The sequence below is a fragment of the Mobula hypostoma genome, chromosome 16, assembly GCF_963921235.1.
Source record: "Mobula hypostoma chromosome 16, sMobHyp1.1, whole genome shotgun sequence".
In the NCBI taxonomy this organism is placed as follows: domain Eukaryota; kingdom Metazoa; phylum Chordata; class Chondrichthyes; order Myliobatiformes; family Myliobatidae; genus Mobula; species Mobula hypostoma.
Genome location: NC_086112.1, coordinates 67745956 through 67758090, shown reverse-complemented (window position 1 = coordinate 67758090; position 12135 = coordinate 67745956). Strand labels below are relative to the sequence as shown.

Below are 12135 nucleotides of genomic sequence, written 5' to 3'. Positions count from 1 at the left end.
TGATAGTCATGCTTTGAAGTTCAAAAGATGACCAGTTTGTGATGAGAAGAAGTTTTAAGAAGAATTTGAGAGGAAAGTGTTTTACACCGTGAATGGTTGACATCTGGAACTTGCTGGCAGAGGAGTTGGTGGAATCCAATACAGTCACTATGTTTAAAAGACATTTGGGCAAGTATTTGTTTAGGCAGGGCATAGAAGGATACATACCTAATGCGGGCAAATTGGGGTATTGTGGATGGGTGAAAAGGACAGCATGGGCATCTTTGTTTCTGTGCCGTGAAACTGCCGTAAAACTGCATGACTAAGATGCTAGAATCCATTATTAAGCATGTATTAGTAGGTCATTTAACAATATATGATATAATCAAGCAAAATCAACATTGCTTTATGAAAGGGAAGTCATATATTATCACTTTTGAGGAGTTAATGCGTGAACTAGTATATTGAGTTTCCCTGAAGACACCTGACAAGTTGCCACATAATGCACGAGGATTAAGGCATTGTGGGTAATGTTAGCATTGGGAGGATCAGATGGACTGCATGTGGGTTAGGGTCCAATTCAAATTTCACCCCAAAACTGTATTTTTCCGTTAAAGCTTTTTTTTTTGGGTAGATTGCAATTTCACTTCTGATGTATTTTTGTTTTGTCTTTGGTGGGATTTACCATTACAGTTGCCTCCTGGTTCATTTCCCCACTTCTATCTGGGATCATGTCTGGAGTGCTCTTTATCCTAATTCGATTCTTCATCTTGAAAAAGGTGAGTATTTTCTTAAAAGATATTATTGTGAGTTACTACCCACCGCCCCCCCCCCCCCATTTTTTACGTACTAATTACATATCATTTTTGCAGGAAGATCCTGTGCCGAATGGCCTACGTGCACTTCCACTCTTTTATGCTGCTACTGTAGGGATAAATACTTTCTCAATCTTGTACACAGGAGCACCACGTAAGTACCGTTTGTAAATTGGTTGCAGCTCATACTGATATGAAAATAACCTTAAGCAATAGAACATCTGCCTTGTCTCCAGTTTTGGGAAAGGAAAATTGACCATAATGTAAAATCAGCTATTACCAATAACAAAGGTCAATTTCACCCCATTAACATTTTACCACTTTTAGCTCAGTGATAGTAATGGTAAATTTTTTTTTTAAAAGTCAAAGGTGACCTCTCAAGCTATAATCGGCTGATGATTTTATCCTTTATCAGTGCTGATGTGCTTGTCATAATTGGCTCTCAAAAACAGGACCCAGGAAGTTGAGGCTTGCTTCATACTGGCTGTGGTCTATATTTTAATACCTGGATAGCTTTGTAGCTAAGCAACACATTGCAACAGAGAAACATTGTGTAAATTAATGGCCTTGGGTCTATCAGAAGTAATGAGTCAGTTGTCTAAGAAAACTGCTATGGCTTCTTAAATTATGACAGAGAAATGACATAAATTCTGTTTTTTATTTGATGGGAAGTTTTGTTAACCAACATTAAATGTGAATATTGTTATCAGGAAATATTGGTTAGAAAATATCTCAATGGGGTGAATATAGAGGAATTTACAAACCAGAACATTTTCCAGTTGTTTCAGTCCATGCAACAACTGCAGCTCAGCTGAGGAGAATTTTTGAGCTGTCACTTCATGGGCTACGTTAGAATTCCCGTGCCCTTCTAATTTGTTGTAGACAAATTGATAAGCCACAGGTGGAGGAGGTGCCCGGCATTTGGTGTGGAGTTGGGTGTGATTGAAATATTCAGGAGGGGACTAGGGTCTTTCTGACACACAGCTGCTTGGGGTGGAGGGGGTAGAACTACGTGGAGAAGGGTCACATAATGAGCTCCTGCCTTTCAATCATCCTCATCAATCTTTTGTGTTTCAACCAGTTGTCTTTTCTGAAACCCAAAATTTTCCAGTGTTTTTTTTTAAACTAGGTGGCAGACGCCAATAGCAATACCCCTCCCATCCCAAAAACAATTTTAGTACCAAAGTAAAAAAATGGGTTGGATCTTTTTATTCTCTTAAAAAGTTGTTGCACTTATATTTTTTTCCCAGTCGAATATCATCCGTTTCTGTTTTGTATTTGAATAATACCGAAGGTTCGTAAATATCTCTGCCACAAAAAGCTTGTGGTGCTGGTGTAATTGAGACAGCTGATTTTGTTCTCCTTTGTTTATGCAAGGCTTTCTCTGTTCCTGAATCAAAAATGTGTGAACATTGTTGTGCTGTAGGTCATTCCTGATGTTTAAGGTAATGGGGTAAGGAGCTTAAGGTTTCAGCACAAAGGCTGGAATGTACATTGTGTGTTTATAGGTTTTAAAATTCAATCTCTGAATGTAGAGGGCCCTTACATTGATAACTGAAAGCTCAACAGAACAACGAGATTGTACTTCTTTCCTCTAGTGCTGGGATTACACATGCTCCCCATCTGGGCAGTGGTGTTAATCACCTTTGGTGCAGCCCTGCTGTCTGCACTCGTGGTGTGGCTGTTAGTCTGCCCGTGGATGAAGAGGAAAATAGAAGGTAAGTCCCACTCTAAAATCATGAACAATATTTTTTGATGGAGGGAAATTGAGTCCTGCTTGAGTTAAAATGACCTCATCTGTCTTGCAGGTAAACTAAAGCAGAAAGGACTGTCCAGAATATCGAATGAAAGCCTTGATAAAAGCCAAGAAGAGGAAATGCCAGTATTTAAAGACCTGCCTGGCACAAAGGCAGCAGATGAGTCTATGCTGCCTCTCACTACTGGAGTCTGTGAGGCATGTGGTGGTGCCTCAGATGGCCATGTCATTGGTGCATCAACAGGAGTTTCAAATGGTGAGTCAGACTGACCTGGTGCATGCTGGCAAACTGGATAGTCTCTTCTAATTACATTAATATACCTCAGCTGGAATCTTCCGTTCCTTGGCTCTGTTGCTACTTTGACATTAATGATAAATTGGAGTTGTTATTGACAGTGGGCACATCTTTACTCCCCTGAATAACTTGAAGCAATATCCTAAATTGCATTTCTTTTTGGTCTTGTGGATCTAAACTTGACGGTTGATTTCTTATCTTTTTTTAATTTGCCTTGGCTCCACACCGAAATTTGAAGGGGGAACATTCATGAGCCTACACCAAAGATCCCTTAATGAACTCTATCTCTTTCTGCTTCCGTCATTTTTACTTTCTTTTGTTACTATAGTTGGAAAAGCAAAAGTTTAAAAAGCAAATCTGGCTATGTTTTCAGGATGGGTGCATGGGTGGTGATGCAGTTCTGTTTAGGATTATAAGTAACGATGTCCATGTAGATTGTTCATCCTGGTCTTTTCTAACATGAAACAATGAATATGAGATTTCTCTGCCAAATTCATTCAGTTCCATTATTTATTATTTTAAATGATCCCACAACCATGCTACAGCTAACAGATTGGATAGGAGCTCTATAATTTGGAAACATCTGTTTGTGAATGGTGGTGAGCAATTAAACAGCTAATCAGAGAACATCTGTATCCTCAAAAACAAGGGGACCCAGCGTGTGAGTGCCAAAGACCAAGGTGAAGCACTGAACCAGATTCAGTCGGAGGTACCAAATGCGTTTCCATCCGAGATCGTCAGCAGCCTCTCATCAGCCAAGTTGGTTCACGTCACCACCAGAGTCCGCTAGATGTAGCAAGGTTGTGAGAACTAACATCTTTCTAGCTTTAGTATAAGCACATGCTAATTGGACCTTCAGCCAATCTGTTCCAGTATATTTGCACACTGGCATCTGACAAAACGTGCCCAGGTACATCCTGCTCACAAAAGGCAGATTAGGTTCATTTCCACCCAATGAATTGACTGCCTTCAGCAGTGATGGTAGGTGCCGTCAATAGCACTGTCGATCAGTACACACCATAGCTCAGCCTGGGTTTACAGAGACCACTCAGCTCCAGAATTTATCACACCAATGGCCAAAGCCTGCTTAATATCAGAGCATAAAGGCAGTTTCCCTGATAACAACTGAAGTCGATAGACATCAAAGAGAATACACTCCTGTAGTGGGAGATCAATTATCCCAGCCACAGGTCATTACCTCTAGAATGCCTCTCTGTACCTTCTAAAGCCTAATCAACAGTTTCTTCACCAAAGCCCCGTCATTCATTGTGAATGAGGGAATGTTTGCTTATCGCACAAGTGTTCATCCCCTGGCAGCGTGTCTGTGTGTTCCAGGCACCTACTACTCTATACCAAATAAGTATTTACTTTGTAAAACTTTCACTCTCTCACCTTGAACTTGTGCACTCTGGTATTTGATATTTCCATCCTTGGAGAAAGCCTCTGACTATCACCTGTATCAATGCCTCTAATAATTTTGTATACAGTATGTCAATCAGGTCAAGGTCAAAGTGGACTAATTGTCTTCTGGACAAGTGCACATCTGCACAGGTGCATTGAGAAACAACCACATATTTGATGCTATGCGCAAGTGATTCCATAAGCAGCATTCACAAGGAAAATATACACTATACAGAATTTTTACAAGAAAGAATACAATTCAAACAAAAACCCAAAGCTGTCACCCCTTGCCCTGCTGCCTTCCAGCGGAAACAATGCAAGCTTGTCCAACCTCCTTGTAGCCAATGCTCTCCAATCTAGAATATAAGAAATGATTTTAGATTGCCAGTTTCTGGCACAAATTTGAAGTAATCAGTAATGCATCTTGCAAGATGATTACCTTCATCTGAACTTGGGCCTAATAACTGAGTACGTGCTTCAGATATTCTGTTGGATGGACATGCTTTTTATTCAAATAATGATGACCTAGGCCCAATATGCAAAAGTGTATCCTCCCCAGGGATGCCTGATTTCTGCATTTAAACTTATCCATGTTTGTGATATAAGTTTTAAACTGTAGGGGTAAAACAACCCATTCTATCCAAAATAGAATGTGGTAAATGATGAAAATAAGAAATAAAAATGGAGGACTCTTTTAAGTACTCAGTTGGTCAGGCAGAATCGGTGGAGAGAAAACCTGTTCAAATTTAAGGCCAATAACCCTAAATATTGGAAACACTGGTGTGGAAGGTGGTGTCATGAGAAAAGAAAGTCAATGATTTGAAGTAGTAACACATTTTACGCTTTCTAGATGCCACCTGACCCGTTTTCACATGTTTTATGTTTATAACCAGTATCCAGCAGCTATCTACTAACCAAAGCAGTTGTGGAGGAAACCAGCTGTGTGGGAAGCTGGAACTAGCCAGACTCTCAATGAGTAACTTTACTTCCTTTTCACTCTGGCATAAACAAGGTGATTTCATGAGTTTAGTGGATTGGCACAAATTTTGTCCAACATGTACAAAAAGGATGTAGAGGCTCTGCTTTAGTTTACAACTTGATACCTGTCATAGCGTCAGAATTCTGACCAGAATTGAAAAACCTGCTTTGAGAAATATCTTGGAGATGGAAATTTGGGGCAGTGATATGTCTTATATTAGATGAATGCCAAGTGTTACGTACCCCGTAACTGGGTTGCCAAACCAGCAGAAATGGATCACTCACTTGGAGTCTGGATTACTAGAACTAAGAAAGTTTTATTAAAGAAACAAGCAACACAGCACTCTAATCAAAAGGATAATAAATGCAACAGTTCAGCAATGATAAACACACATGTACACAGAATTAAGATAACAGGATCAATCAAGCTCTATCGTTGTCTAGGGGTAAATGACCAGTTTCAAAGTGACGCAAAGTTCAGTTCAATTTAGTTCAGTTCAGTTCACAGTAATCGCTGCCGTGGCGATGGACAGTGGGGGGAAGGAGAGAGAGAGCAAAACGAATGAATATTCAAAATGGCTTCCACACAGACCTTCGATATTCTTCGCAGTCAGCTTTCATGCGAGCCCTTTGTGATGTCATCTGAGGTCACCGACCGTGACCCCTCCGTTTCCAGATACGATCGTTTCTCTGCGGTGAACCTGGCACCCAGGCAAGGGTGGACACACACCAGGTTCCCGCCGATCGTGCCTTTCCACCCTGTACGTCTATGGCTTGATCCCGCGACCAGCCGTCCAAATCTTCCCACCGACTTGTGGCAGACGCACCGCTTCCAGGGTCTCGTTACCTCGGGGTGTCGTGTGTGTCTTGCCTTAGCGAACCTGTCCCTTTTTATCCCCCTGCTGGGGTATCGCCTGTCCATCACTTCAAACAGTTCAGGGTTCAAAGGGGGAGCCGATCTTGACAGCTCTCCTTCCGTTATTCTCTCCCGTCCCTTCATTAACATCTCCAAATGCTGCTCCATTGTTTTCCTTATCTCTCTTTCTCCTGAAGACAGGTGGCAGACCAACTGCTGATCCCACTGGTGCCAGCCCAGGCCAGCTAACATCTTAATCTATGTGTATTCTCGTCACACAAGTATGAATGTTAAATTCCCTCATTTGCTTGCACTGCATACTCAAATCTAAACTCATTTTTCACAATCCATAAACCTCGCAATATTATTTTTAACAAAACTATCTAATTTTCTTTTAGTATTTTAGGATGTGTTTGTGGCAGGCATTACATATTGATTTAATGTTTTTGTAAAAAAAAACTTCTGCTTCTCCCTTTTATCTTTGACTTGCTGTAAATAGTATACTTTTATTGTCATTTTATCAAAACTGTTTAGCAGTTGATATTTCCCATTTTGATAAATTTCCTCTAAGCTGTGACTTGTGTCCTTTGCCAGTGTCCATTTACAGGGAGGTATGGTTGCTTTTGGCTTGCTGGTCTTTATCATTCATGTAGCAATCTTGTGTCAGTGAGAAGGGAGGGTATCTATCTTTTGTTATGACAAAGCTAGCACACATCAGCTCTTTTTGGAGATCCTGATAGGACATCACTTAATGTTCAGTGGGGCCAAATTAGAATCTGTGCCATTTTAAGAAGACTGTGGGGAGTCGAGTCAAGTTGGGATGCAGCGGAGTGTGTTGGGTTTTAATGGGTTCCTTATAGCGAACACACAATTTGAACATACCTCGAATTCCTGAATCCACAAACAGGTATTTATAGGTGGTACACTTGGAGGGACGTATCTATAACCTGATGTGGAAGTGGGTCCTTTCTTGGAATCCCAAACAATCAATTAACCGTTAAACAGCCTTTGTGGACCATCCAGAAATAGTGTAAAAGAGGCCCAGGAAACACTGGAAATACTAACGGAGAAGAGCACTGAAGCATCAGTGCAGCGTTGTGTGGTCTCCTGAGCCAGTTGTACACCAGGTGTCTGGTGGGGTTAGTGCAAGTGCATGCAGCTCATCATACTACAGCTGTACGTGAATGCCACCGTGGCCTGCAGTACTGTCCACTCTTGATTTGGTCACACTTTCATTGTACTCAACAGGTCATAGGTTAGAATGCATCCTCCCTGGCCTTTTCATTCTCAGGAGTTTAGAGATTGATGGTAAAGTTGTTATCTATCCCAGGGTGCCCCATGGGTTGATGGACCATCTTCTGTCGGCTTGGTAATTCATTTGCCTCCTTGTGTGTGCAGTTAAGCAGCTACTGATGGCACACGTTTATCTGCCAGGGAAAGGTGGCAGCACTTGTGTTATAGCTGATTTATGGGAATTTCTTTTATTCCCAGGAACTTGTGCCAGACTGGAAACTAAATGTTGACTGTTAACCCGAAATGTGGTGATTTATTTTTACAGGTAGAGCTGCATCCCTTACAAATGGCAGCGTAAAATCTCCTTTTTCCAATGGTACATTTAACTTCGAAGGGCATACAAGAAGTGACGGCCACGTATACCATACAGTGCACAAAGACTCTGGGCTCTACAAAGATCTCCTGCACCGAATACATTTAGACAGGATCAGCGATGATCGGACACAGCCAGAGAACTCCTATAGACTTCTCCGCCGCAATAACAGCTACACGTGCTACACAGCCACTATTTGTGGTATGCCTGTCCAGACAGCCTTCAAGTCCTCAGACTTTGTGGGGCTGGAAGACAATGAGAAGCTTGTAGATGATGTGGCCTCCTACTCCAAAAAGCGGATTCGTTATGACAGTTATTCTAGCTACTGCAATGCAGTAGCTGAAGCAGAGATTGAGGCCGAGGAAGGAGGGGTGGAACTGAAACTGGCCAGTGAGCTGGGGGACCCCCTGCCACCAGCAGACAATGTTGTGGATGAAGATGGCGAGGAGAAGGAGAAGCCCCAGGTTCATCTGCTCTTTCATTTCCTGCAAATCCTCACTGCTTGCTTCGGATCATTTGCACATGGTGGTAACGATGTCAGGTAAGTTCACTCTCAAAACCATGACTTGTTTCAGCTCATTATGTTCCTCAGCATTTGTTAGTGTGTGTCTTGGTTGGTGTTGAGAAGCAGCTTTGGTGGGATTGTAACATTGACTGTTGCTTTCCAAATCACTGCTTTTGTTTCAACTTTCCTTCAATCTACGTTAGCTCTGTCTGTGCTATCGATGTCACTTCCTCTGCTCCTTAACTTGGCTGTAAAAAGTGTTGATCTTTTATCAGTTTAAGCTGCAAAGAGAATTGGATTGTCTCAGCATTATTAAGCAATATGCTCCATTTTAAAATGGAGAAACTGAATAGAAGTTTGTGATAATAATGTTTAACTTAACCAGTGTACTCACTGCCTGTCTGTCATGGTTGTGGCAGGCCTTATGCATACCTTTGGACATGCTTGCATCCAGGCATTAGTTTCTGAAGTTGAAAGTTTGCAGTAACTCAGTGAACTCTCTCCTATTGATCTTGACCATTAGTGTTGCTTCTGATTTGTGTTTTTCATATGCAAAGATTTCAGAGTTTAACTTTTCAAGGTGTTTCAGACAAGGTTCCACACAAACTAGGCGTAAAAAGTTTATCCAGTCCCAAACTGTGGCTTAGGGAATAACTATGATTATTGCAATAAACTGAGTAGATTTTATAGGAACCGCAGGTTTAGTTATTTTGGCTGTAATTCAGCAAGGCACTCTTGGCTGAATTCAGCCACCAAACCATGTGGAGTGCCAAAGGTTTGCTGAAGATTGACACATCAACAGCAGCAAGTTGTAAATATCTTTGTATCTATTATACATGATGGTAGCATACATTTTCTGTCAACTTTTGGCTAAAATATTTGTCACCTTAAAACTCATCTTGGGAAGCATTCTTGTTCCTATTTCAAATGATAGTAAATAACTCCATGCAGTAGCTTATTGTATTTATATTCAATGTGGGCATTCTAATCTGAATTATTTTTAAAACTACCCCATTCCCTTCCCACACATATACATTTGTGTTTTGGAGTGTGGGATAGGAAATTTGTGGAGAGCAGTACACCTCAAACTGCAGTGAAATGGCTAACAGATGTTGTGATACAGGATGAGCAGCAAAGGAGAATTAGGAAAATTTCTCTTGACCAAACCCACGGGGACATTTTCTCACCAAACTAAGGCTGGGCCTCAGCTTGACAAAGGTGGCAACTGCAGCAGTGCAGCAATCCTGCCTTCTTCCTGCACTGGATGGCCAACTTTACCCAATGTAGGAGACCATTACTAATACGATTACAGGTAAGATGGTTTCCGTTGCTCATCAAAGGCCCTTAATGATCCATTTACTCCCAACCTGTGCTGAAGGTTCGGATTATTTGTGTGAGGATTCAAAACGGAGCTGCTGGGGAGATTATTTCAAGTTAAGGGGGAAGGATCATTAATCACTATGTCCAACTTAATTTTTGTTCAAAAATAATGGGATGGGCTTGTTTCGGTTGTCAGGAGTTTATCTAGGATGATATTCCAGTGAAGAACGTTTAATTGTGCCTTATTTTTTCTGTTGAGTCTTAAACTGAGCTTCATTTGTCTGTTTTTGATTAAAAGAGCCTACAGCAGTGTGTCAGAGAAGGGCACAGCGTCCTGTCCACTTCATTCTCTTATAGCTAGTACCAGTTATAAGCTTGTTTATCCCATTACTATTTGTGAAAGCCTGTGTTAAAATGATCAAGCTCTAAATGATCTTAAAGTGATATGAAAAATGTGCAAAGGCGCTGAATAATGGCAGGTTCTATTATTTCTCTCTGGATCAGGAAGTACTAATCTAGATCTTGGTATTTGCAATGCCCTGAAGTACAAGAGAGGACCAGCTCCAGGTAAGTTATGTAAGGAAACACCAAGGGGAAGAGTATAAAACGTAACTGAAGACAAACTGGTAGAGTAGTTACTAATTATAGATTTATCGGTCATTTTCACCTCTCTGTTCAGCAGAGTTCTTGTTCAAGGTCATTGATGCCTTGCTGGCAATTTAAATATAGTTCAAACATGTGTCGCTGGCAGAGTTTGATGCTGACTTTAATTGGCTGCTTCCTGGATAAGTGTTTTTTTATTTTACCTGAGTGAGAGTGTGTAAAAATAATTATGAACTTTCAGTTTCATCTTTATTGCCTCTTGTTAAGCACCCTTGTATGTTATTTTCCAATCACTAACCTGGCAGGTCTGTGAATAGTGGTCTTGTATTTCACACATGATCCACTGTTGTAGGTGTGAAATTACCAGGAATCCTCGGCACAGGAGCAAGTTTTTCATTGGAAATCAAAGCAGATGTCGGCCATTTGTCATCTGTGCCTGTTCTGCCAATCATTAAGATAATGACTTTGATCTTTTACCCTCAACATTAATTTCCCAGAATAACCCCCCTATTACTTTACTACCTAATAATCTTCTGATTTCTCTATAACCTTTTTGATTCAGCTATTTTATCAGTGATCATAGTCTATCTAAGCCTAACTCTGTTTATCACTGCCCTTCCTGTCACCGTATACCTTAAATTCCTTCTCTTTGTGTCTATGCTGTAACCCCTCAACATATTTTGTGTCAAGCACTCCAAGGCATTGATTCTCATCATCCTAGAACCAAAGGATTCCTCCTATAATCTGATGCTGTGAGTCTTATATTATTGTCCCCTGACCACAGCCACAACTGTTATCTTCTCATCCACCGTGCTGAATATATTCATTATGCCTGGAGGAAGAACCCTCAAAATGTCTGATCTCTTTTGATGAATAAGAGAAACTCTGCAGATGCTGGAAATCCAAGCAACACACACAAAATGCTGGAGGAACTCGGCAGGCCAGGCAGCATCAATGGAAAAGAGTACATTCGAGGTTTTGGGCCAAGACCCTTTAGCAGGATCCCTTTTGATACTCGTAATAGTTTTCATAAAGTCATAGAGAGGTACAGCATAGAAACAGGCCCTTCGGGCAACCTAGTCCAACCAGTTAAACTACCTGCTCCTATGACCTGCACTGACCATAGCCCTCCACACCACTACCATCCACGTACCCACCCAAACTTTGCTTAAACAGTGAAATCGAGCTCGCATGCACCACTTGCACTGGCAGCTCGTTCCACACTCTCATGACCCTCTGAATGAAGATGTTTCCCTTCATGTTCCCCTTAAACTTTTCACCTTTCACCCTTCACCCGTAGGCTCTGGTTGTAGTCCCACCCAACCTCAGTGGAAAAAGCATGCTTACATTTACCCGAACTGTACCCCTTATAATTTTGTATACCTTATCAAATCTCCTCTCAGTCTTCTATGTTCTAAGGAATAAAGTCCTAACCTATTCAATCTTTCCTTATAACTCAGATCCTCCAGACCCAGCAACATCCTTGTAAATTTTCTCTATACTCTTTCAATCTTATTTACATCTTTCCTGTAGGTAGATGACCAAAACTGCATACAATACTGCAAGTTAGGCCTCATCAACGTCTTGTACAAATTCAACATAACATCCTATCTCTTGTACTCAGTGCATTGATTTATGAAGGCCAATATGCCAAAAGCTTTCTTTACAACCCTATCTACCTGTGACACCACTTTCAATGAATTGTGTACCTGTATTCCCAGATTCCTTTGCTCTACCACACTCACTAATGCCATGCCATTCACTGTAAAACTTACCCTGGTTAGTCCTGCCAAAGTGCAAAACCTCACACTTGTCGGTATTAAATTTCATCTGCTATTTTTCAGCTCATTTTTCTAGCTAATGCAGATCCCTCTGCAGCCATGATAGGCTTCCTCACTGTCCACTACACCCTCCCAGTTTGGTGTCATCTACAAATTTGCTGATTCAGTTAAGTCCTGATAAGTCTTTACTTCTAGTACTCGGATATTCTCTTGTAATACCAAACTGCAAACAGTAATTCT

General features: G+C 41.1%; 1 protein-coding gene across 4 annotated transcripts in view; it reads left to right on the top strand.

The window, feature by feature from the left end:
- Positions 1-12135, top strand: part of slc20a2 (solute carrier family 20 member 2) — an 85845-nt gene that overhangs the window by 57738 nt on the left and 15972 nt on the right. For all 4 annotated transcript variants that reach the window (XM_063069072.1, XM_063069071.1, XM_063069073.1 and 1 more), the window contains 5 exons: positions 673-758; positions 852-948; positions 2393-2512; positions 2603-2806; positions 7639-8227. In XM_063069072.1, the coding sequence (XP_062925142.1) occupies positions 673-758; positions 852-948; positions 2393-2512; positions 2603-2806; positions 7639-8227 (1096 nt within the window). The remainder of the gene's footprint in view (positions 1-672; positions 759-851; positions 949-2392; positions 2513-2602; positions 2807-7638; positions 8228-12135) is intronic.